At 34.6% G+C, this 27,534-nt stretch overlaps 1 protein-coding gene across 13 annotated transcripts in view; it reads left to right on the forward strand.

The window, feature by feature from the left end:
• Positions 1-1,305: 1,305 nt before the first annotated feature.
• LOC112463857 (glycogen synthase kinase-3 beta) overlaps positions 1,306-27,534 on the forward strand; it is a 45,636-nt gene continuing 19,407 nt past the window's right edge. For 2 of the 13 annotated variants that reach the window (XM_025030494.1, XM_025030491.1), the window contains exons 1-2: positions 24,641-24,970; positions 26,036-26,231. In XM_025030494.1, the coding sequence (XP_024886262.1) occupies positions 24,946-24,970; positions 26,036-26,231 (221 nt within the window). In that variant the 5' untranslated portion in view covers positions 24,641-24,945. Of the gene's footprint in view, positions 2,881-24,640; positions 25,563-26,035; positions 26,232-27,306; positions 27,435-27,534 lie in introns of those variants that run through there. The other 11 variants (XM_025030492.1, XM_025030497.1, XM_025030498.1 and 8 more) reach the window with 8 other exon arrangements.

The following is a 27,534-nucleotide window of genomic DNA, read 5'->3' on the forward strand; positions in this document are numbered from 1 at the left end:
GTCATCTGGGGTATAAGGTACGTGTACAGTTCAGTGGTCAAATTTCTTCGTAATATTTTAGAAATTATTCTCGTGTCTGAATTGTTATAATAGTACAATAATAGTAGCATCTATAGTTTACACTTTGTTGAAAGATTAATGAAACGCACGTTATAAAATCTCCTTTTGAAGGAGACTGCGCGGTACGACTTTAATACTTCCAATTATACCATGCCAAAAGATTAAAAATAATTTGACTTATAATAGTAACTTTTTTCTTTCGTGTTATGGAATCCAAAACATTCATCAATTAAATCAATCCATTAGCAAGAATAAATCAGTTATAATAATTAATCGGTGTTAAGAGAGAATTATGATATATTCTAACAATAAATTTCAATATTTAAGAAGATGAATGCATCTGAGAATTACCAAAATGTTTCAATTTTTTATTTTTTATTAGCTTTTATAAGTTAACTTTTTAGAAATAAGTGGACTGTAATTTGATCGTCTGGTTTTAATGATTTATAAATATTTTACCAATTTATAATTAATTTTATCTACGATTTCGCAACTGCACCATTCTCCTTTAGCTCTTTCGTGGGATTTACACGCCTTCTTGCTTGAGATTCGAATCGTGCGCCGTAATGGCGGCCCAGTGCAAATGACGGCGAGATGCGAGGAGAACGAGAGAAGAACAGCCAACAGCGTTGAAAACCGCGCCGAGCATGGCGCCACCGCGCACCCGATAGAACACCGCTCTACCGCTCTCCACACCGCTCGCAGCTCTCTTCTGGCTCTCTCTTGACTCTCCGGCTCCGGCAAGGGGCAGGGCGGGGTGTCGCTGACGTCACGCTCGGCAACGTCCGGCGGCGCTCGACTGGCCCGATCTCGCCCGAACGGGTCAATGTCTGAGGAGGAGGCATCGAAAAATCCAATGGTCGTCGGTGTGGTGTTGCCGTGCTGCTGCTCGACGACGACGAGGCAGAGAGGTCGTCGCTGATCGCCGTGTATCGTTCGACATTCACCACCGCCGCCGCGACCCACGAGCGCGCGCGCGCGCCTCTCGTATTTTTTTTTCTTCCGCGTTCGACATTTACCCACCCGCGTCCATCGCGTCGTCGCGGACACACCGAGAGGGACCGAGGAAAGCTGCTGCGAGAAACTGCCCTGCGTCGGCCTGTCCGGTGCCCGCAGACCAGCGATAGTGTGAAAACAGAGAAAGCGATAGGGAAGGAAAGAAGGGGAGACAGTGCGCCGATTGACCACGGGCGTTGAACGCGACGACGACGACGACGGCGACGACCGACCTCCTGTCGAGGAACGAGCGCATTAACCGCGATCGTTCTTCTCGCTCCGTAATTTCCACGCTACCCGACTCGCATCGCGGCGAAATGCAGCAGTACGGGCTTCTGTCAGACGTCGGTGCAGGCGAGGAGTAGTAGAGTTAACGTCGAGAATCGGAGTAACCAGCGAGTGACGAGGCTCCATAACGAGAGAGGCCGATATAGAAAGAAAGACAGTGCGAGAGACAGAGAGAGAGAGACAACGAGACAGAGAGGGAGAGGGAGAAAGAGACGGAACGAGGCGCGACGGCGCGTGAGAGAGAGAGGAAGAAAGAGAGACGGAGAACGACGGAGCAGCGTGAGAGGAGCGAAGATAGCCGCGAGAGATAGACATCGGCGGGAGATCGACGCGACGTTGGCCGTGGAAGTAAGGTTTCGCGCCGCGCGTCGTCGTCCTAGCGCGGAGGACCGCGCGGTGGCGCGCCGCTACGTAATACGTCGGCGACCGACGACGACGGAGAGAGCCGAGGCGCGGGATCGCGAGGTAGCGGCCGCGTTATATAGGAATCGCGGCCCGTACAAGCCGTCCCGAAAACGTCGGTTCGCCGCCACCGCCACCGCCACCGCCACGACGTTGGCACGCACCCCTCGTCGCTCGCCAGCAGCGCTCCGCAGCGTCGCCCTTCCCCCGCCGCCGTTCATTGGCTGACGGTACCGCGCTTTGGAAACCGCTCGCGGCCGCCGCTGCCGCATCGCCGTGACAGCAGCGCGAGGAGGAAGCTAGGCCGTCGTCGCCGAGAGAGTGCGCGTCAGTGTGTCGGAAAAGAGGGTGGTGTCGCGTACGACGACGACAACGACGTGAAAGTGGCCTCCTCTTCCTCCTCCGTGGAGAAGGTGTTGCTCGCGCGACGAACACGGTGCGGATCGACCCGGGGGGGGACACTCGTCGCGTCGGTGGTGTCGCTGCGCGCGTCTCGCGAGAATTATAGGAAGATAAAAAAGTCATCCGTGTGAAATTAGTGTCGTCCGCGGTTTCGCGCTGCTTCTCGGCCAGTCGCCATATCCCTTCGCCCTTACTCTCCGCGCTCATCTTCCCGTTCCTACGTTTCCCTCCCCCCTCTTCTCCCCCTTTTCCATCTCCGTCCGTCCGCCGAGCTGCGTCGTGACGAAAACGGTGTGAAGAAAGTGACAGAAGAGAGAGAGAGAGAGAGAAAGAGAGAAAGAAAGTGCGCGCGCTCGCGCGCGCTCTCGTGCGATGTGATAATCGCGTGTGCGACTGTCATTGATGTACGAGGTGGTGTTGAAAACAAGGAAAACGACGTCGACGGCGACTACCGGGGCTAACTTCAAGCGGTGGCGGAGGAGGAGGAGGAGCACCGGCCAACCTAACCTAGTAGACGCGGCCGGAGCAGCGGGCGAGAGAGATAGAGTGAGCGAGTGGAGCCGGAGACGCAACCCCCTGCGAGTCGCGGTGTAGGTGTGGTGGAGGTGGAGGTGGAGGCGGAGGCGGTCGAGAGAGCTTCAGGATGAGCGGACGACCGAGAACCACCTCCTTCGCCGAGGGTAACAAGCCGCCCGCGAACCCGCCCCTCGGCGGCATGAAGATCAGCAGTAAGTACCATAACCTCACGTTGTCTCCTACAGTTTCCCCCCCCCCCTCCTTCTCTTTCCAATCGCACGATCTTCGATCGAATCTGCTCTTTCAGCCGTCTCGCCTTTACTCTCGTCCAATTTTAATCTCTGCCACCTATCGAGTATACTCCTAGAGTGTAATAAATTGCTGAAAGGAACAGACGGTCCGCTTCTTTGACCGCTGGATTTGTCCATTTAAATTCTATTTTTTTTCCGCGTATGTTATTTCCTTCTTCTTTTTCTCCCTTGTGACAATTGCGTGCGTACCTGTCTTTTTATTTGGCTATAAAAGGTGTAAGAAAGTACAGAGTGTGAATAGTGAGTGCGGTTAATTTGACGAGGTGTGCGAAGTGTAGGAAGGTGCACATGAAAGGTGCAAACGTACGTCCATCTTTGTCTTTCTTTCCTCGATCGTTCTCTGATATTACTTCTTTTCTTCCATTTTTTCTCTCTCTCTCTCTCTCTACATTGCGCATTCTCGACAAGAAAAATCTGATCTTTTAATTGTATTACTTTTATCTTATAATTAGTCTAAACATGCACATGCTTATTGAGTGCTTCTTAAATACAATAAAGTGCAACGTATAGAGAGTATAATCTCTCTAACGTGAAAAGAAAAAGAGGAAAGATGAACCGTGCAAAGAAGTTCAGCTAAAACGAACAAGCCTATTGACTGCTAGATTGTCCATTTTAAATTTGCATTTTGCACACATATTGTTTTTCTTTTTCTTTTACCTTCTGTGACGATTCCATATTTATTTTGTTTTAAATATGAAAAGGATAAGAAAGTTCAGAGTGTGAAACAGTGCAGTTAATTTAATAAAACGTACAGAGTGTAAGAAAGTGCGGTTGGAAGGAGCAGATCTATCGTTCATCTTTATCCCTCTTTCATTTTCTTGCGCGCTCATTCGTTCCCCGTTATTTCTTCTTTTCTTCTTTTTTTTTTCTCTTTCTCTCTCTTTCTCTCTCTTTCTCTCTCTTTTTCTCCCTCCCGTTCTTCCGTCTTCTCCCCTTTTTTCTCTTATCGGTTCATCTGTAGGATGCAAAGCTATACGCGTATGCGTGCGTGCATCATCCGGATGCTCTCGAAAGCGAGGGAGTGAGGGGGTGTCAGAAGGTGGGAGGGAAAAATAGAAGCGATTGCCTTTTTCGTGCTGTTCCTAAGATTCCGCTCTCGCGATCGTCGATCTTGGCGGTTTGCGTCGTGTGCTTTCCTGGCAACCTCGATAGGAGTGTCGTGAGATTCTATGAGGATAAGGGTGGAGTCGATCGTGCATCCCTCCGCATTTCCCCGTAGTAACGTTATTCACCTGGTTTCTACGTATTTGTGGCAAAACAGGCTCAGTGACAAAATGCAACGTAAACGTGCAAAATTACAAAGAACTTAGGTAGTTATCCTTTTTTTTTATGAATGTTTCTCTTAAAATAATTCGCATTTTTTATAACATTGTATTGTACTTCAAAGAATGCAGAATATTAATGATGCCTTAAAACAACATTGTATACCTAGCGGTATATTTCGTTATTAATCACAAGATTGACTCTGTATAACTCATGTTGTATATATAATTCATGTTGTATTAATTAACTTAGAGAGGTTAATTAACTTATAGCCGTATTCATAGTTCTTCCTTGAGTAAGGATTCCTTGTTCCTCATTCTATAAATTTTACGGTTCCTTGATCGATCAAGGAAGGTTAATAAAATGTAGAATAACTAATAAGGAACAAGGAATCCTTATTCCTCAAGGTAGGACTATGAATACGGCTGTAAGAGAGATTTAACTATTAATGTTTGATGGTTTTCTTTCTCTCTCTTTCTTTAGCTACTTTAGGATTATTATATTTAAACATTCAAGAGCAGTTTAAAATTAATTTAATTTAAAAATTAAAGTTAATTTAAAAGAAAGAATTAAAATTGAATTTAAAATTAGCGAGACGCAGTATAAAAACGCGAAAATATAGAAAGATATTACAAAATATTTTTTTAAAGAACAATCTAGCAATTTTTAAGTACATTGTATTTCCAAGAACACATTAGGTGAGTAGCATATATTAAAGTATATTAAATACAAGGTTGTATATTTGGCATATCTTGCCGCTAATTATCACGTTAATTTGTCCTTCATTAATCCGTTCAATGTATTCTTTTGATTCGTTTGAATTTAACGACTCATTGCCTTATGAATTTTACATTTGGATATTGTATTAAGTTTATGTTAAAATCAATCCCAAGACAGGATGTGTTGAAATCGACCATCTTTGACTTTTTTTATATTGACTGATAAAATGCTCGAAACTGCAAAAAAGTATGCAGCTTAAAAATATATTAACAGCATATTAGAAGGATAATTATTTAGTAGTTTATCTTTCTTTTTCTCTCTCTTATTTTCTCCGTTAATCTATTTATCATACGTTAATGATTAATCTGGGTTTGATGGCTATCAAATCCATTTCATGATTATAACAATATGTCATGAATATTACATTTGGATACAGTTTTTTTGAAATTATAAAGAATTTAATTTTCTATTAATTTTCTAATCATTATTTGTGCAAACTGTATGCACTAATATTACAACGTTCGAACATTCTGTATCAACTAAAAAAATTAAGGGAATAATAATTTATTTATATTAATATCAAAAATTAAATAATATAAAATATTTTTTCACCGAGCAATGCGACAAAGCATAAAAGCATTGAAGCATTTTGGAAGTATTAGAATACAGGAAAAGTTTTATTGCGAGAAATTCTAGTGAACAATGTGTAATTAATATCGGGGGAAATTTTTATTTAATAATATTATCTCAGAATTCTATATCTCTCCCTCTCTTTTTCTCTCTGATTAAATCATATGTACACTTATTTTTACGATGATTATTTTCATCGCTCGCGATCCTAATCGTGTCGACGCAATTCAATGACCATGACAACGTTATATACGCGCGTGAAAATCTGATTATATATGCATTACATTTTTGGCGAATGTTTGATTTACGTATGTACTAACGCACATTGATCTACTATATTACATGCAATATGTGCCTGCGATCCCTGCGATCCATTATATGTGGAATAAAAGGCTGTAATGCGTGCTAATGCGATCACAAGATATCTGTAACTCTTTTAAAGAACTTTTTGATGATTTTTAAAAAGCTATCATATATGTGTAACATTTATTTATATTATTACTGATACTGATCCCAAATACTCAAATAAGGTAACAATTTTAAACTTAAAAAATATTGACCAAGAAAAAGATAAAAATAACAAAGTATTAAAATAACAAAAATAATATTACACGTTTATTCAAACAAATTGATTGATATTAACGTCAACTTTCTTTGATGGATAACAATATTGAGGGAGAATTCACAACCCTAAATTTTGTACGCCACTGTTATATACTGCCGAGCCAATGCCGAATAAATTTCGGACACTGTCTTATAGCAATGATATGCCTCCTGCATTGTCACTGTCACCAGTCATTATTATCACTGCCTAACCACTGACGACAATACCGTCATATATTGTAGGCGACTGCTTACTTTTTTTAGTCCATTGCTGAATTTTTATACACCAATGCCGGCTTCCCCCTCGAACAATATATAATAAATATAATTATTAGGTGAATGACTAAATAAATTTGAGGCGAATGGAGTAGGTGCAATAAGGGACGTTAATATGAATCACTATTTGAGTAAAAAACCATTCCGATGTAATACTTATAATATTTAATCAAAATCACAAATGATCAAGTTTATTCATTATAGCATTGAAAGTTTAATGAATCCATGTATACGAAAACAAGTCCGATTTAATTGCTGCATCAGATAACCTGGAAGCCTAATTGCACCTGCGTTTAATAAACATTTCTCCGTGTTGCATACTTCTTCATTGGCAAGGCAATTTATGTAACGGCACAGGATAAATGTATCTCGCCATGCAATCCACACGCGCCAGACTGTGCAAGATAAACCGTTACCGCCTTGAACTTGCATAACGCTTGCATAATTTTTAATCGATATGCCGAACTATATATGGAGTTTAACAGACTAAAGCTTTAACAATAGTTTTTGTATTTTGTTTTGCTTACAAATCATGACAAAGTTGTAATAATAATCTCAATATTTTTCAAGCTTTTGTAAAAACATAATTCTGATTTTTTTCAATTTTCCATAAATATATTATGGAATATAAAAGGACATTTCTCATTTTTACAATAATTTTTTATAAAAACATTTTTAAATGTCTTGTTTTATTAAAAAGCATTATGTTGATCAAAGTTCCATCTTTATGTTTCTTTTAACGTAAGAACTGTGAAGGAAAAGAATAAATAATTTTGTATTAATCTAATAATTATAGGTGATTTCTGTATAATATTATTTTATTCGTACGCTTTAACATACCTCATGCAAGAAATATATCGTTATACATTTAAGACGCTACTGAATGGCCTACGTCTCTCCAAGGACGTAATATAATTTGCCATTCCGATGGATTATCTGTAAGATATTGCTGCTCGACATCGAATGGCCGCGGTAGTAGGTGATAGTAGGTGTAAGTAGGTGACAGTAATGATTCAGACTTCTACTTTGACTTTCGTAAACGCGTCTCATGCTCAAGTTATAATTTATTACGTCGCATTTAACGAAAATAAACTCGACTCTCAGGTGTTGATCGATCCAAAGCTCCACTTCGGATGTATCTATATATACAATTATAGAAATTGAATTGACATTATCTGAATTAAATAACAAGAACTCTATAGTACATGTATTAGCAATCGTTGTTTTAATCTTGTAAATTATAGAACAAAGTAATATTTCTCGAAAACAATCTTAATTTTTAAATGGAATATGTATTTTAACATTCTTCTTGATACTCGACTTCTATGATAGTATATCGTGAGAATGGTGAATAACAATAAAAGGAAAATTATCGCACATATTTCACTTCGACAATGAAGATCATAGATCGCGTTTCTATATACGATATGGTTAAATTAAGATAACTTCGAGCTTCCGTGTTGTCAGCTATGAGAGCGTGCTCCTATCAAAAATAGTGACACAAGTAACGCAATCGCACCGCTATCTTTGGCGCACGCGACCTGCGTACGTCCGTAACCTTCCGATGCAATTAAATATATAATCTGATCGCACGATATGTGTTCTTGTATGATACAAGATACCTATATTCTGTATGATACAAAAATAATATCAGTAGTAATAATCAGAAAATAATTCGCAATTCCTGTATAGTAACACAATGACGAAAGATTTAACAATTATTTTCTACCTGCTTTTTTTATTATTTTTAATTATTTTGTAGTTTATTTTTAGATGAATGATTTTAACGTGCTGTTATATGAACAGAGATATTACCACATTGTTGGAAACGATTTATTTTCTATTATTAATTTATTATCAAAGGCTATAGATTTCTCGATAGTAAATGACAATTTAATGGCTGGAGAACCTCTCTCTCTCTCTCTTCCCCCCTCTCTCTCTCTCTCTCTCTCTCTCTCTCTCTCTCTCTCTCTCTCTCTCTCTCTGTGTTAAAAAATAACATCGCGGGAATGGAATATACTTGCACTATAGATATATATATATTTTTTATTACAACCGATCGATCCATCTTTGGAGAACTGCGAATCCCCCCGAGACTGTTTGCGTTGTAAAGAGGGTCGATCACGTTACCGATTCACGTGCCCGAGATCTAGGTCAATGTGCTTCTACGATATTAAACTATTCGCAAGAGAAAAAAAGACGATACGCATGTTTCAACAATGGGCTTCCCGTCCATTAAACGATCTGATTTTTGCTTGATATCTTATTAGCACTCCATTTAGGTATTTTCAGTTAAAGCCTGTTCGTAAAATATATCCGAAAAAATATCAAATAAATCTTATATATGGTTGAGTTATTATTATATGAATTATTATCGTAGTTTAACACAATTATTGAAATCGCATTTATTTATGACATTCAGTCTATGTCGTCTCTCTACCTACTCCATTTCTTCCGATTTGTTCAATTATATGTCATGCTAAAATATGCATGACACTACATACGCTATAAATAAAAATACTTAACCAGACATATGATTGACTGAGCACCAACTTAGCATTTTTTTATTCTGTCATTGTGTGCGAAAATATTCGTCACCGCCGTTTCCTATTCGCGTATTTTATCTGACTTTCATATATTCACGTTTTTCCAAAAAAAAGTTCTATTTGCCAGAAATATTCTACTTTAATTATATTTCCGTTATTCTAATTTTATTTAAGTTTGACTAAATAATTACAATTTCAAAATCTCCGTCTGTTTTCCCCATTTACTATATTATGATGAATAATGTTTTACAAAAATCAATTGTGTATTTAAATTTAAGATTGTATCAAACAGTAAATTGCGACTGATTTTTATAATTTGTATCGCATACGTTTTTATGACACGAAGTCTATGAATCTCAATAAATTCGCGAAATCTGGTAGACAACTTTTTTTTTAATAGTTCACTAGATGTGTGCAAATAAAAATTTAAATCGTGTGCAAATAAAAAATTTTGATTTTTTTCTAGTATTCGGGAGCTAATCCATTTTACGTAATGGAGAAATGGTTCTCGTAATGCCTACTAAGAATCAAGTTCGTTTTCTTGGTTTTAATGATTAAAGATAACAAACCTTGTCTGTTGCATCTTCTTTGTTCGTGACTTATCTCGATAACAGATGGACAACAGTACCGACCGATCCGATGTATAAATAATCGGGGCTGATGGTCGACCAAGTAATTGCGTATTGACGCAGTTGCCAGGCGGAGCGCGGAGACGACCTCTTCGATTGCGCGGAGGATCGATTATCCTCGTAGCGGCGGCAGCGAGCTATTCTGACCCGAATCAGACTCATTCCGCGGGTAGCGGTCTAAAAGGGATCGTATTTCATATGCATCTCGATTCCTCTTAACCTTTATTGCTCTGATCGTTTCTTCTTCGGATGGCTCGATCGCAGGGATCCACGCTTGGTGACAACGCTAAAACTAAAACCGTTTAATCCTGAAATGGTGCTATCACAATTCGGTATCTCCCCAAGTTCGAAGAAAAGAATCAATATTGCTTCAAACCTTCTGGTTTCAACTGAAACATAGCTAAAACATAAGATGAGATACAAAGAATATACTACGAAGAGAACCATATTACAATTGTTAACTTATTGCTGTTAAATTGTGTTACATTGTTAAATAACTTACAGATGTAAGTTATTCAAATTATTTAATTATGCATCCAACTTTCCGAATTTTAATTTGGTTAATTACATATTGTCTGAAATCACCAGGTTAGTGAAATGCCGGCCGTTTTCAAAGATACTCTGGGCCCCCTCGATATCGATCACTCAAGGTCACTATGTTAAATTCGAGTACGACATATAGTACAGTAGGAGCTTTTGACGTTCGTTAGCGAACCTCAAGGTGTAACGGCCCGATGATTTTGTCAGTGCCACATTTATTACTTCTCAGAATCTTGAATCGTTTCAGAGAACAGTTTGAAGATATGTATACGAAGAATATTTAATGATAATAAAACCAAAAAAAGCGAATATTACATTATACAATTAAAGTATACGGTTAAAGTGCACTAAAAAAAAATTTAAATAAACTTCCTCAGTCTGATATTTGAAAATACTAGGAAAATAGAACATTGTTTATAATATCAAAGCAAAGAAAATAGATGATCTTTGGTGATATAAAAAATTATGTTAAATTTTTTTCAGAATTTTATTTTATATTCAATGCATTAGGTATCAAATGTAGAAATAAAAAAAAATCGACTCGTATAGTTTCTAAAATCTTCATCAATTTGAATCACAATAATAATGTAATGTTTTTATATAAGAAAAGAAAATAAAGTAACAGTAATAAGTTACAATAAAATAGTTACGTAAAGAACAGAATTAAATTAAGGAAAGTATGGAAACATGGAGGTTAAAGGAATAATATACTACTATTATCTCAATGAAACGTGCCCGCGCCGCGCGTGGCAATGTACTTTTTTTTTATAAGAACCAACCCTTTCTAACCGCGGCGGTTGTAAATATCCTCGCTTTGCACGCTCATCTTTAAAAATAGCTTCATTACAACGCGCTATAAAGTTGCGTCTGCTGACGCATTATATTTTTAAACTTTCACTGTATGTCTCGAAAAAAAATTGCAGATGCATTTGTAGATGTACGAACAACCAATTAGTGGAATTAATGACTCATTCAACTACATCAGCTTTTTTTTTACTTACATGCTCTATAAAACTTTAGTATGTTTGTTAAATTTTTAACAAAAATAATTTTAGATCGATTCACAATTGTTTTTATTTATCTTACATTGAAATAAATTCTTTATCTATAAATTATTAAAAAATAATTTATTAAAATTATTCAAATTTTTTGCCAGAATTTATGCTTTCCTTTATACTTTTTTTTTATTCATATTTTATATTTTCAAATTATGTTAAATTTATTTTAAAAAATCTATCTAAATTACAAGTTTATAAATTTATTTTGAACTATTTTTACATTTAACTGCATCTTGATCTTGCAACTTTAATTTTTTTTATATTGTTTTTATATTGTTTTAAGACACTTTGTAGAAGTAATTAATTATTATAGTTAATTTTTTAGTTTATTTTGGAAGGAAGTCGCATCTAAGACGTTGACGATACTATGGTCAGTTTTCTGATGGTGCGCCAACTCTAACATATCATCTATACAATTTTACTCTTGGCTAAAATTGTGTTCCTCTCAGAGATCGACTTTCCTCTCTCTTTTGACATATTTCAATTTAATTTAAGTTTTTTAAAAATTTATATAGTTTATATAATATATTATCTAATTAGAAATTTTTATGTAAAAATATGTTACATAAATATGTTACATTTTTCTAAATGCTAATGAGATTATTATTAAAGATAAGATAATTTATTAATTGAGCGGAATAAAATTTATATAATCTAGCTGCACTCAGTCAAATAACTTGTTTAAATAAATTGCTCACGATATGAAAAGCGAGCTAAAAAATAATCTTACGTGACAAATGTGCTTTGTACAGTCTGAAGATGAGTCTAAATTATCATTTTATTACGGCTGCGTAAAATTATCATTTTATACGGCCTATTTACTTAGGTTGCGTTCCGATATTCACTGTCACTACTGAAAATCTATAGTTTACGTCACGTATACTATAGGTTTTCAGTACTGAAAATGAATATCGGAACGCAACCTAAATAAATAGTAACAAGACAAGAGAAGAATGGAATTCGAGTATTTTGAAATACTTTCTTTGAACAATCTAGATAGAGATATTAAGCCAAGGATGTACCGAAATGCATTGATATAAAACAGCAAAAGTTCTGTATATATTATTACTATATTTATAGTTTATGAGAAATAAATTTAGGTAATTTTATCGAATTTATAGGGCGTATGCCTTCCAGATTGAAATATCTACTTCTTTTTTAATCTTCTGAAGAAAAATGCAGAAATTAATCTAGAATTAAATTAATGGAAAATAATTTTTTCGCTAAATCTACATAATTTACAAGAACATCAGCAATGCACTCGAAAGTGCAATTAGTTACAATTTATGGAATTTGCCTCTGATAAAGTATGTCAGAACGAGAGATGTGTCTCATTGCGTTGGTTCCCTTAATGCAATATCGTGATCGGCCTTGAGCCGAGAGAAAAACACTTATAGAAACTACACACTATTTTTTCATAATTGTATTAGTGAAAGAAAGAAACCATACGATGTATAATCGAACGTAATTTAATTTATGCAAAAATTAAATTTTTTTTTTAAGAATAAATTTTTTCGGAATTACACTTAAAATAAATGCATTTTATAAAGTAAAGGACAGTTAATATTAATTGTGCGTCGGTATGCCAAAAATGGTTTAGCATCCGAAGTCTCAAAACTTAAGCTTAGCTCAAATCGCCATTACTTCGGTATACATCGGTTTTTTGTCAATTAGAGAAGTAGCAGACCGCGCGATATGCTGTCGAATCAATAAATGAATGTTCTTGCCGCAAATAGAAATCCACTGTTGTTTGCACGGTATACGCGTTTGTGTTTCGCGTCCACAGGACACCATTGTTCTCCACGGATGATCGCGGAGAACGCCCGCTATTGTCTCCATCGGTTCATCCTTCGACGAAAGCACGATCCGTCGCGTTATTTTCATCGACCGAATACTTTCCTGTGCTACATATCTCACGTAAATATTTTACACATATTATTGCGTAGTTCATTTTTTTTTTTGCAGAAATTGTCAAAGAATTCTTTGTTTATTTCAATATATTCTGTATTTATCTTTATTCTGTTTATCTTATCTCGACGATGTATATATTACTATATTTTATCAGGTTTATTTCACTGCAGTTTTATTCAACGCGACATTGTACTGCGATAATTGCAATTCGCGATAATCACAATCTATGAATGAAATTCTTATCGTTACTAGACAAAAAGTATTGCTGGATGTTCGAGTTTTCAATCTACATGCAATATTTTTAAATAAAATAATAGTAATAAGATCATGAAACAATAAATGGATTTTATTATATAAGGAAGAATACAACATTTAGTCTTAATAATATAATTCAGACTTTATTTCAAAATATATATATAAAAAATTAAAAGATATTTAATCATTATGAGAGAGAGAGAGAGAGAAAACTATGAAGATTTTACTATGTACAATTTTATTATTGTTTAGATAAATAAGCTTGTTGTGAACTCATACAAAACTATTATATTTCCATTTAAGATTGTCTGAAAATTATTGGTATTAGTTTTGATTAGTCTGTTTGACCAATTTAAAATTGATTTTTATTTAAATAAAAATGTGATTTCATATAATATGTGAAATCTAAAAGATCCCATAGTATGCCCGAGTTAAAGATAGTCCCGCCTCCACGAAAGAGATACGCGTTTCACTATTAGTTGCATCAGTATATTCTTAGCTGACTTAGTATATCGCTGTAGTATATTCTTAGCGAGTAAGTTGATTTACGATATCATTGGTACGAGCCAAAAAACAATCGTTGTATTGGAGTTCGCAACATACAATCGACATTCTTATGTGTGCAACCACTTCTTCCGGATAACTATATAGTACCCCAGATGTCTTGACTGTAAACCGAAGACAAAGTTGAACGAACCACCTTTGTGTGAATTTGGCATTCCGCTCTTAATAAATTAAACTTTTAATACAAGATGCCGTTTTAATAAAGCCATATATATTTTTATCAGAAGTCTATAACATATAAACAAATTAATCGGGAATATACTTTTTATCTACGAAAAATTAATTAATTAATTGACGATTCCATTAATACTTATTAATTTTTAAATGTTCATTTTAAGGTCTAAACTAGGAGCTCCAAACTTTTTGTGTCAAAAGGGCCATGTTAAAATTTTTGTAATGACCAGGGGGTTGATAAGTTTTATTTTTGAAAATTATATAAAAATAAAATATTTTTATCTAAAAATTCTTTTATATTATAATATCGAATTTTCTTGGCAGGCCGAATTCAGCCCACGGAGCATAGATTGGGGATCCTTAGTCTAGACAGACGAAACTATGTTTTCTAGGAAACTATAACTCTAACGTTAACAAGATTTTATACAATTTACATTGAAAGAACGAATTTATAGTATAGTACGGTTTAAAGTCGAAAGGAAATCGAATTATAAATTATAAAGAACGATGCGATAAATTGTTAATGCTTGATACTGCGCGATTTATTTGTATTACAGCATTCGTATTTAGTAAATACAAACTTTGAACTGAAACAACACAGCACGGATATAGCACGAAATAATGGATTATTTTTAAATGACAATGTAATATATAAACGGGCAGCTTACCGGTTAGAGATATTAGTAACGAAATCATAAGATAGAAATGAAAAATTGATAATTTTACATTTTAAAATTTGATCACATTGTTGCAAAAATGCTCTATTGTATATTGATTGAAATTTTTTGATAAATATTTCTCTTTGAGGATTTCTTCCAAAGACTTTCACATGACATATAAGGTACTATGCGAAGAACCTTTACAAAGTTTTAGCCGTTCATTGTTTATTCGGAAGTTATAAATGACTAAAGAATGCCTTCTGTGCAAAACAAGAACTTCAAAGACGTATTATTAAATACCTATTAAAGATAAGAGGTGAATACATGTGGGTGGGAAAAGGGCAAAGCCCTTTGGAACCCAATCTAAAATTGGCTTAAGTCAGGCTGAAAGTTAGTGAGATGAGGGTGCAGGAGGAGGGGCTCCAGCCACGCATTAATTTTGGATTTAATAAACGATGAGTAATTATTGAATTATTTAAATTAAAATCAAACACACTTAATGATATGCGAACGACGGATGATTTTAATTTAATATTACAATTAGTAAAATTATAAAGTGTATTTAGGAAAAGGGGATTTAGCTAAAATTAATCAAATTTTACATACCAATTACCTTCTCGACTGAAAACGAATTCAACTTCCGATTAATTTAATCGACGATTTACTTATCAATAATATCTATTTTGTCAATGTTATGGATAAAGTTATTAATTTTGTTATTGTTTAACATATGGACAAAAATTAGATTAAAAACAACGATTTACACAGTTAGAAATTTCGTTTTGAGCAAAATTCTGCTGATTGAATTCATCGCCGGTTAAGTTAAATGTAGTTTGGTCGAAGTCGACCCGAATGCCGTACTGCTATTTAAAAGTAGCGACACGTGCCAGTCGTGTGGCGCCACCCTTGCGCGCGTCATCTTGTGGTATCACACGAATAAACTTTGATAACAAAGCAGGCCAGTTGCGTGCACGGATGAGATTGTGAAAACTGTTTTTCTACAATCTTTCTTCACAAAATTCACATAGATACACACACAGGAAAACTATATCAAAATACGATGTAAAGGAAAAAATAAATTGTCTTTTGTTTATTATAATTTGTGTAATGAAGTCAACATATATTATTTATTTTGCAAGAAGATTTCTACAGAATGGTATATTATTTTTAAAATAGGAAAATATAATAATAATATTGCAAAAGCAATATTGATAATAGCAAATGTTTTAATATTGAAATTTGGTAAAGAAATGAAATTATTAATATCTTCAGCTGTGCAAACGCCATACTGGTAACTCATTGTCGAGCAACGCTGCATCTCATGACATTAAATGTTAACCATTGTCGATAGGTGGCACTACAAACTTGTGCTATTAGCTTGTCTCTATATGTTTCTCCGAAGATATTTTCACTTTTGCATCATCATATAATAACAGCCATACGTCCCACTAGACATAATTGCGTTCTGTTATTTATTAGAAAGTGTACTAAATACTTTCTATTTAAAAATTTTTTTAAAGTTAATATATTTTAAATAAATAAATGATTACAAAGTTTAGGACAATCCACAATAGTTGCCGAAAATAGAATCTAATTATTATATTTATTACGACATAAAAGTTACTGATTTATTTTTTTAAAACCAACTATTAATCATGTTAACCTTTCGAGATCATAAAGTCTGTTTTATATCTATATACTATAAAAATAATTATGTAATTTGTTATCTTTATATTTTAGTAAAATTCAAACATTTTTCTTGCGTCGAAGGATCTAAAAATGTTTTTTTTAGTGATTATCTTCAATAATATTAAACATTTGTGACAATTTTGTCATGCTACATGTTGATTACATCAATTTACATGCGCATCGTGAGCAGCGTGAACTTGTAACATGTGTTAATAGATGACTCGCGTAGTGTGTTACCGTTATTAGAATATGAACTCTAATGAACGACTAGTCTTCCATATTACGATCTCTGTAGTAAATGATCATGACTAACGAACTTTTTTGTGCTCTTGAGCGAAGCTCAATCAACGTATGTCGATAATATAGGGATCATTTCTATCTTTTTTTATTCTGAAACTTTAATCCTTCATTTTTTAAATTAATTATGATCAAAATTGATTTTCTTATCTTTTTCTCGTCGACAAGAAACTTCAGAAAAATATTGATTGAACTAACATTTTGATCTGCTTACTACAATTCGGCAACATTAAAGTCACACATCAGTTAAATCTACATTATGTGTGACTTCAGATGATTTATTTAGAATTGATCTATAAATATGACTTACGCAAATCGCCAAAGTAAACACAAATTTTCATACTGCGCTATTGTTCTTATTATTTTCACAACTTGTGATTTTCCGTCGATTTCTTGTATTTTGTCTGTTAATTCATGTTTAATTCCTCGAACTTTTAAAGTTAATGAGATATAAAGAATATTTTGTGACAAATTTATTTTTTCATTCTCGCCGAATGGATACGAAAGAAAGAAGTAATATTAAAAATGAAATTTATATATTTCTTAAATAGAGATGTGTTTTAATTTAATATTTTATTGACTTTTATTACAAGCAAGAACTAAATTTTTTCCTCGATTAAATACTTTTTGTATAAATTACCGTACATTTAACGTTTATTATAGATAATATTCTGTATAAATGATTAAAATATGATTTAGCGGTATTTTATAATATAATGTTATTAATGTGATTTGTACATATATTGCAAATTATTTTATAATTGTTTCGAAGGCGTACCGATTTTTCGGTCGCAAAAAATAGTGCCTTTGAATAAACTTACACTATAGTATGTATATGACCTATGACCGTATATATCGCTGGCAGCTCGATCTATTAATAGTTATGGCGTTATTGCCATTTTACCTAAGAGAACGATTGAAAGAAAAAAAAATGAACTCGGCCCGATTATCCCGATTAATTCGTCGAATGCATTCGAGCAAATCTCTCCGGCATTAAAAAAGTGAAGATGTTCTCAAGAAACTGACTATACGAATGTACATATGTGCACAATTCAAAATTGATTTTACCGCGTTATTTGCGCACTTATAGACACATTAAGCGACACTTATGCATTGAAAATTTGATGAATCTTTACACATGAATCTTTACGCAGCGAGACATAATAAAATGCCAAATGGATAGTCGCAATCAATTCGGTGTGACAAATACTTCTAAATATTTCCAATCTTTATATTGCATTGATAAAAGTCATTAAAAACTTGAGTTCTGCTATGGAAGAGACGATCTTTGTTGTGATACTTTTTGTAATTCAATAGCTAATATTTTCTGCGAATATCTTTTACAATATCTTTGTCATTCGTCTTCAATCTCTCGTTCGACTTATATACGATCGTTATACTTCCCGTTGAGATTTATAGTTTGAAAAAGAACCGCCTTCATTGTGACGGCAAATTGGAATTATTGGCAAACGATCAAGACACTCACGTGTGACGTTGCAGCTGACGTCGTACGTTGCGGCAGGTGCCAATATTTCCTGCAACTATGACGATACTAGGCGCCTACGCCACTTTTCTACCAAGGCTAAACGATTAATAGAAAACGAAAAAATTTATAGAAGTCCAAGAAAAAGTTACAGAAAATAAAAAGTAAAGAAAGATTTTAGAATCTGCAAAACGCCAGCAAAAATTCTATCAAAAATCTATTTGAAATTAATTTAAAAATATATCTTCATTATCTATATGTATATTTGTATTTTCGAAGTTTAATTCGCGAAAATGTCTTGTTTTCCAATTGCTTTATAACTTGGAAATAATCGATATTTTTGGAGTTATAAGGAATTTCAAACTTATCAGGGAATCTGCTATTAAAATTAAAGTCACGAGTATGAGACACCTGTGCATACGTGTGTATGTGTATACATACATAATTTGACATGTGTACATAATGGTCCGAAGTAGTTATCGCAGTGGTTCATATTTCTATTTGCGCTGATCTTCATTTGCTCTTTCTTCATTTATTCATCTCGACATGTGTCAGAAGATAAGATCACGATAACGGAATGTCTGCTTTTTTTGTCGTTTTTTTTTTTTGTGTGTATGTATGTGTGTGATCAGAGTTTAACTATTACAATTATTGTATACTTCGGTATAAATAGACTTTTATCAAACGTGACTTCGTCATGTTACTTGAATAATCTCTTCACACAATTTGCTTACGCGCGTTTAAATTTGCAGGATTTTGTTCTTCAATTTCATGTTTTTTTTTTCTTTCTGTTTTCTGGAATAAATGTGTAATATATAACAAATATATAATGAAATTTTATAGTCATAATATGACTATACACAAAATAAGAAATAATGCTTTTAATCGCAAAAACTTAAATTTGATTTTTATTTGCAATAATTTAGGCATACGAAAAATTCACTCAACATTTATACTCAACCAATAACAACATATTATGAGACTATGCCAAAGTTAAACATTGGGCTATTCATGCAATTGGATGGAACATTTTCATTTTTTCTTTATTTAAATAAACATATTGTTCTGTAACATCTGTGTAAACGCAAGAAATAACATTTTGGCCAACGCTATAGTTACAGACTTCACGGAAAATAGAGATGTAAATAGTGTCAGTAGAAATTCCGCGGAGTCACCATACGCATATATATTCGCTAAAAGACTTCGTTTGTCCGCGGTTAATTTCTCGAACAACTGCATGGTCCCAGCACTGCATTTCTGAACTCTCGCGCGGTCATACGCACACAGAAACTCGTGGACGAATTTGCACGATGCCGCACGCGCTGACAAAAGAAAAGATGGCACAAAAAGAAACGTGAATCAGCAAAAGTTCGCGGGACCTTTGTCCGAAGTTTCTCCGAACTGTATCATTTCTATATATATATATATTTCTTATACTCTTATTCTCGAAAGTTTTTTTATGATAAACACTACACAGAGAATGAAACAATAGTAAATAAAAACGTAACAAGTAATTTCGTAAAATTTGACATATAATTACTGGTACGTTAAAAACTGATTGCTGGAATTTTTTTTTATCAATTGACGTTGAAACTTTTTATATAATTGGTCTGTGATTTTATAACAAACAATATCAAATAATTGTCTATTTTCAATAAAAACTTGTAGTTTTATCAAATCAATTAGTGAATGTAGTTTTCTGGAGTAATTGATTTTATGAGAGAAATATATACCTCCCAATATTAATATATTATATCACTTTTGTTTTAATACATATTTGTTTTCCGAAGGAAGCGAATTTCGCGTGCGACGATTATGTAACGACATGAAGTTGCGTCTTGAAATGAGTGCGGCTAAGCGATTTCCGCGACTCGTCGTGTATACGTAATGTGAACGAAAAGTCAGACGCCACGTATGCATCACCTCATTGCCACAACTTGCGTCAAAATTATTTCCGTTGACGTTCATCATTGATTTCAAAAAAAATGCTCGCATTATACAATTTGTCGTGACGTAATCGTGCTCTGTAAAATATCTTGGTCGCAATCTTATTTAAAAACAACGCTAGTTTTTGGACTAATAACGCTTTCACGATCGGTGCGATGGAAATTAATTTGAACAAACACAAAAATAAAATTAGTCGTGACAAAGTAACATATAATGACATAATCACGTGCTTTATTTCGTTTCAAGTATATTTTATTCGACTAGAAACTGTTTGGGAATATACCGCTATCGCAAACCGTTATAAAATCGCGAAAGAATGGAGATTTCTTTCCACCGTCTCATATGAATAATAGAACTCTACGGTCGAAGAATGCTACGTCTTTTTAATCTCAGAAACGCGCTTAATAATCTGTTACACATTGAAGGGCACACAGCGCGGAATTGCCGCGATATATCTGTGTTGCAATCGATAATTCACGCTGCGTCAGGGTCAGTGTGTTAAACCGCATATCCTGTATACGCTATAATGCTCTTCCTTGGAAATATCTTTATAATTAATCACGCGCTCTCTGAATACATAGCGTGATGAAAAAAATGTTGAAGCTTTTAAATATATCGAGAACAATCCATTTTTAAACCATAATTTTACGATTTTGTAACAATGAAACGTAATAATCGAATGTTTTAAGGCGCATTTTACTTTATACCAACATTATCAGTATCTTTTTTTTTTAAGTAATTATACTTTTTATTTATCTCGACATATCTGTTGAGATATATTGTACAGAATATAATTTTATGTAACTTGTGCCTTGAATCGTATATAGCGATTTTTTCTGGTTTCTGAGATACGTCTTGCTCCGTAATTATTACAATATTTAATAGTGATCTGATGCCACTCACCGCCTTACATTTTTTATGTGAAGTAAAGTCCACCTTCCTACCACTTGGATATTAAAACAGGCATGAAGAAAACATATAATTATATACCTAAGAAAAAGTATGCAATGTCGAAACTCCCCAATATATCGCAAATAATAATTTATTCAGATACACACATCTCATTTAAAAATGTAAAATAAACAACAAAATAAAAGAAATTAAAAACGAACTAAAATATAACATTTAATACAGATTACACATTAATCGCAAGATGTTGAAATCGATAATCGCCGACATACCGTCGAAAGGGATTTACATTGTAATGCCTGTTTTTGCGCGACGAAGCTTGATCGACACGCAGCCGGTCTGGCAATTGAGTTATGACCAATTTGCGCAGCTGATCGTTCGATATAAATAGATCGTGCAACGTTTATATACGGTTATTCTCGTTACTTACCGATACACTCTTTGACCGACGACGTCGAAGATCTGACGCAAGAACGCTTAACGAGTGCAGTCTATTCCTCTTTCTTTCATTTTTCATATTCAACATTGTCGCCTAATGGGTGCATATAGACATCAAATGATAATATTCATCTATTGTTTACTCAAAGAATTATAAGTACGACATTTTCGCTCAGGAAATATTGGTTCGAAAAATCCGCAATCAGAAGATATGCAGTAATTTTGTGACACTTCGCGTTTTCGGTAAATTTTCAGCGAAACGACGTCTGAAATTTTTAGGACGGTCATTCGCGAGTTCGTTCACATTCTACTCTAATCTAGATCCGGAATAATGTCGTCATCAAGCGGCGGATGCGGGTAGCTAAGATCGTGTTGCTGGCCGATTTCCAAGTCTCGTTTGTCTCGAAGAGAGACAGACGAGAGGAGATATGGCAGCCACTTCAAACATCGTCCGCGATGATAACTAATCGACAGTCAGAATCGGCTTTTCGCTCGCTTTCTTTCAACACTGATTATTTTATCGAATTTATTTTTTATGCTTCGTCTGAGCAAATATCTGAGCAAATATGAGGTACGAGTTATTTAATACCGATTTAAAAAGTATTGAAAGAGTTTTGAGTCCTGCAGATATTTTGTGTCGTCTCCAATCCTTTATTTGACGGAGATAAAACTAGTTAAGAAACCAATTATACTTTTTCGTAAACAGTGAACAAATTCGTCGAAAGCATTAACTATTATTGATAAAACGAGAGAATTGTCGATTATTAAAACGATAATAATCTGCACGCGTGAAGAACACTTTATCAGTTTACAGAAGTATTTCTTATCTTAATTTCGATAAACTCGAAATACGAACTCTCTTTTGTCTTTTTTTTTCGTATTGCACGACTCGAGAAATTTAGCGAATTATAAAGTCTACTATGAAATTTAACTAGTAAGTTAGTTGAGTTTTAGTTAAGTCGCAATATATTTGCGGTAGATGTGTTAATAAATTTGAATGATAAATTTGAATGCTTTCGTAAGACACTCGCCACGTGCCCTCCGCGTTTCTTCGTTATCATATCTCTTCCCCCGAAGACGTGTGCACGAGCGCGGGGTACTGCTCACGTGTACCGTTTGTTTGTGTGTTATAACGATGTTATCTCCTTAGCAGCTAAATATAGCGAATACTCTAACCTGCTTCGTTCAACGTATGCGATATCGACGTGTTCATTTCATTTGCTTTACTCGACAAAGGAATGCGAGAATCGAGCATTCAATTTTTTACACCACATGTTGTTTTCACTTCCACTTTACTTAAGTCGATTTTTTTTAATGAAAAATAAAAAATGTTAAAACTGAAGAACACACACACATACACACACACACACACACAAATACATTTTAAAAAATAGTCACACGTATATAATATAAATTCACTCTAATTTATTCTATTTTACCATTAAGTCATTATATTGAGCGCAGTTAAATAAGACAGAAGATTATTTATAGCTTTGAGTGCAAGTTATTAATATGTGTCCTTATGACGACGAAGGATACAAAATATAATTGACGATTATTGCGACATCATAGCGGTATTATCGATATACGTCATTATCATAATCTAAGCATCTCGTTTAATGGAAGTAAGGTTTAATCGAACGTGATAGAAATATTTATAGCACATCTAGATGATTTTGCACAAAGTATTGGATTATGAGCGTTGACCGCGGATAAATTTTCCGCGGATGAAACTTTTTCCGGTCTAATAACGTCAAGTTTAATCAATTTCCTCTGTCGTGAAATTAAAACCACTCGAGTCGCAAGATTTCCCAATCATTCCGATGAATTATCACGTTTGCGACATTACGAAACATTATCGGAGATATGAGATAATCGTCTCTCCTATATTATAACAATTTCTACGAAGTAATTTTTGTAGAAAGAAAAAGCGCTATTCTTCCTATCTTATTGATTCTATAATCTTATCATTTAAGAACATTAAATATTTTAAAACATTTTATTGCATGTCTGATACTTATTGAATATTTAACTCAATAACGTTATCACACACACTTGACATACTTATATATTAAAATATATCACCTACATGCACATTGTGACCGCATTATGATCCGTATTCGTGCCCTACATTTATTGTGTATTAAACACAGAAAGATCTCCCTCGGAGATGTTATCGCGACCCAACAATCACGTAAACGTGCTAAATGTGGAACGCGAATTAATTCGCTTTTACCTGATTTCAACTTCTCATAAAGCCAGGATTTCAATTCCGCCGAAGACGATTCGAAGTAATCGTTCGCTGGAAGTCGATCTAACAAAAACGGTATCTCTTTATCTACAATTGTACCGTTCCGCAGGTTGTTCGCTTTATTTCGCCTTATCAGTAATCGAATCGGCAGCACAAGTTCCTGGGGACGGACGAAACTCGAGTCTAACGGCTCGGACGCGATCGACGCGATTATTCACTTTCCCGGCCAGGCGCTCGCTCTCTTCCGGCCATCCCTCTTCTTTCCCGTTTACCACGTGCAGGGTCGGTTGTATACGATGTCAGAGAACTATAATCTTGAATTCTAATGTTTTATAGTTAAAGAAAATTCAAGTCCATATTGATGAGAAGCCTCTCGACTTAAAAATTCTTATTCAAGTCTATGATTTCTTTAAAATTAATGTTTGAAATTTTGATTCAACTCACAATTATTTAATTGCATACGCGTAAATTACACCCCGAAGATTCGAGCATATGATTAGCAATTAATATATTGAATAATTTAAACGCTAAACTAAACGGAAAGAATCGAAGGAGAAGTTCCCCGGGGAGAGAATTTTGCTTTGGAACACATGAATGAAAAAAGCATGGGTTGCACTATTCTTTTTTATATTCCAAGATAAAATAAAATTCATTCTCTCTTACACCAAGATACGTCAGACGATAATTACTGTACCAGGATTATAATTATTATGCAGCCAGAAATATCTTGGAAAGACAAAGGGTTGCCCCAACGTTGCTCTCCCACCGCGACCACCCTGAACGCCCGGCGCGCAAGTGATGTGACGACTCGATCGGCGACGCTCTCCGCTTTAGTCGCGTGCCGGTAGTCCATCGCGAATCAACGCAGTTTACTACGTGTGCAAAGTCGGCTCGGGCCAAGCCCGCGGTGGTCCCATAACGCGAATCACGCCGATTTGATACCAACGCGTGATCCGCATCGCAACTCTGCAGCTTATTAATCCGTTCGGAAACGCAAACCATCGTTTATCGCGACCCTCAATGGATTAATGGTGCAGTGCATCTTAAGAAGAGGAAGAAAAGGAGAGGAATTTTTGTGAGTCTGACGCGTTTTGAGCGATTGTTCAATCGAGATCATCGATCTTTCCCATGAAGAAATATAAGGATATTGGAAGTATGAATATTTTTCGACGATTAACGTGATGGCTATATAATCATTATTGATTAGCTTCGAGAAAAAAGACTTAAGTGACAATAGTTTAATATATCAGCATCTTATTAGTGTACGGCATATCATTACTAATTTTTGTAAAACACTAAAAGTGTTAGATACAATATCGTGAAGAAGTCTTTTCTGATTGTATGTCAAAACTCAGAATAAATAAACGTGGATTATAAAGAATTAGTGACATAAAACTTTATAAAATTTATATACATTATTAATTCAAGTGCCAGTTTTTACGAGGAATTTGTGTGAGCGATGACCGAGAACAGATATTTATAACAATTCTGTGTGGAAAAAAATTTGTTACTTAATTTGTAAAAGAAAATATAAACGATTATTTTGAACTTCGTACTTTGTGCACATTCGCGATATTTGATTCTCGTGAAATTCGACTTAAAGTAATCGTCGACTCTGCAAGTCTGACGAAGGATATTGTGGAAACTCGGATACACACAAGAACGAGTTCACAAAAAATACCATAATAAACCACAAACGTTAATTCCTATAAGAAAGACAACCTGGAATGCGCGATATATAACTGGTATGAAAACTCTAGAAGAGAATTGTATTCATAAAATTCTTCAAATATACAAATTAAATTCTCTGAATAAAAATATCGAAATAGACAAGTCGAGATGAATAAATTCTACAAAAATATATGTATCAATAATAAAGAATAACTTCTATCTGTGATTCAAAGCATTAAAAGTTATAATAATAGTAAAAAGTAATAAGCATATTGATCTATAATATAAAAAAAAGAATAATAAACTTAAAGTAATAATAGAAAGAAAATCTATAACAGAGGATTAATAATAGAAAAGGAACTGTATGATCGAAAAACGACAGAAGAAAATTTCTGTGACGCAATATACAATAATTAGCCATCACGGAGAACTAATCGAAACCTAGTCTCACATTATGATATTTCAAAATATGAGACGGAACAAAAACGAAGCGTTATAGTAGTGATATATCGTGGGACGTTTCAATAAATAATCGATCGATCTCTAGAAACCATGGCTCCAGCAAACAATCTCGATTGGTCAGAACCGTGTCAGCAGTGGCGATATCCAAAATTCTGTCCGACGGCGACCGGACAGAAAAACGAGCGTCCTAAGAGCGCCGTGGAACTGGGTGGCAAAGAGGCCAACACTGCCTATAAAAAATTCTGCAAGTTCTTGCGCCGACTAAGCAATAAGAAACGTAAGTCTATTGAGCGATCGATGTACCTTGTGTGTGTGTATGTAAACGCGTTGGTATCTCATAATTTTATAGCTTTAAATAGAATCATAAAGTTTTCACATACTGTGAAATATTATGAATCTTTGTTAAGCTAAACTTTAAATTAATTATAATTTAATAATGAGAAATTTTATTTCATATATATTATTATATTTAAAAATTTATTATGGAGTATTAAAAAGAAATTATGGGACTTAGACGGCAAGTTTCACATTCGAAACATTTTATTTCGATATTTCTTGACGTAAAATCTGAAGTGACTCATTCATTTTACGATGCTCTTGATACTTTTATATATAGAATGACAAGAACGATTTTGATTTATGATGCAAAGATTTTATATATTCTATAAAATGTAAGTAAATCGCGTTTACATTAAAATTAAAATATATTCTATTTCTTAAACATGATTAATTTTTCGAGTTATGTTAGACATTTACTATCTGCCCTCTAACCTCGAGTTCTTTTTTTTTTCAATTTTGTATAATTATCAATTAAAAATTTATTAAAGAGTTAATTATAGACGCGCGCATACATATATACATATAGGTACACAAAATATTTTAATAAAATTTTACTACAAATTTGGATAAAATTTCTCAAGGATATAACAAAAACATGCTATCGACAGCATATTACTTTGTTTCTGTTTATGTAAGAGCGCTGCTATTATACATGTAAATGTTTCAACTTTTTTCTCGATGATAGTTCTCTGAGATTTTCTTATACATTCTCATGTCATTAAAGGAAACCAATGTCTTTATCTTATTCTTCTAAAAAAAAAAAAAAAAAACCAATTTATTGCTGATCGGCGCGTTTCGGAGTTTCCAGGGCAATTTCACGTTGATCTGATTTCTATTTGAGCGAAGGGGGCCGATCTTCAAGATGACGTATTTAATAAATGTCGTCAAGTATACCTACCTACCACTTTATGTATCGAGAGCGCGTGATCCTCTGACATTTACACCGTCTCTTGGCGGTGCCGTATTTACTCTTGGTCGCACCTACCGTGTGTGATGTGGTTTTTCTGTCTATTCGAGACTGAGAACAGATCGAGAAAGCAGAAGAAAGAGAGAGACGAAAGGGTTGAAGAGAAAGTTCATGGGTATCTGTTACCCTCGATACTGCTTCTCGCGAGGAGGCATCGAAGGAGGCTCTTTCCGTTATGGTAATATAAACTGAATATTAATTATAGAATTCGAGCAAACGGTCAATGAATACGTTTTGTAATCAAACGAAAAAAACAGTGAAGTGATAATAAAAAAATC

This window comes from Temnothorax curvispinosus, unplaced genomic scaffold (genome assembly GCF_003070985.1).
Source record: "Temnothorax curvispinosus isolate PA1 unplaced genomic scaffold, ASM307098v1 QBEX01013717.1, whole genome shotgun sequence".
Taxonomy (NCBI): domain Eukaryota; kingdom Metazoa; phylum Arthropoda; class Insecta; order Hymenoptera; family Formicidae; genus Temnothorax; species Temnothorax curvispinosus.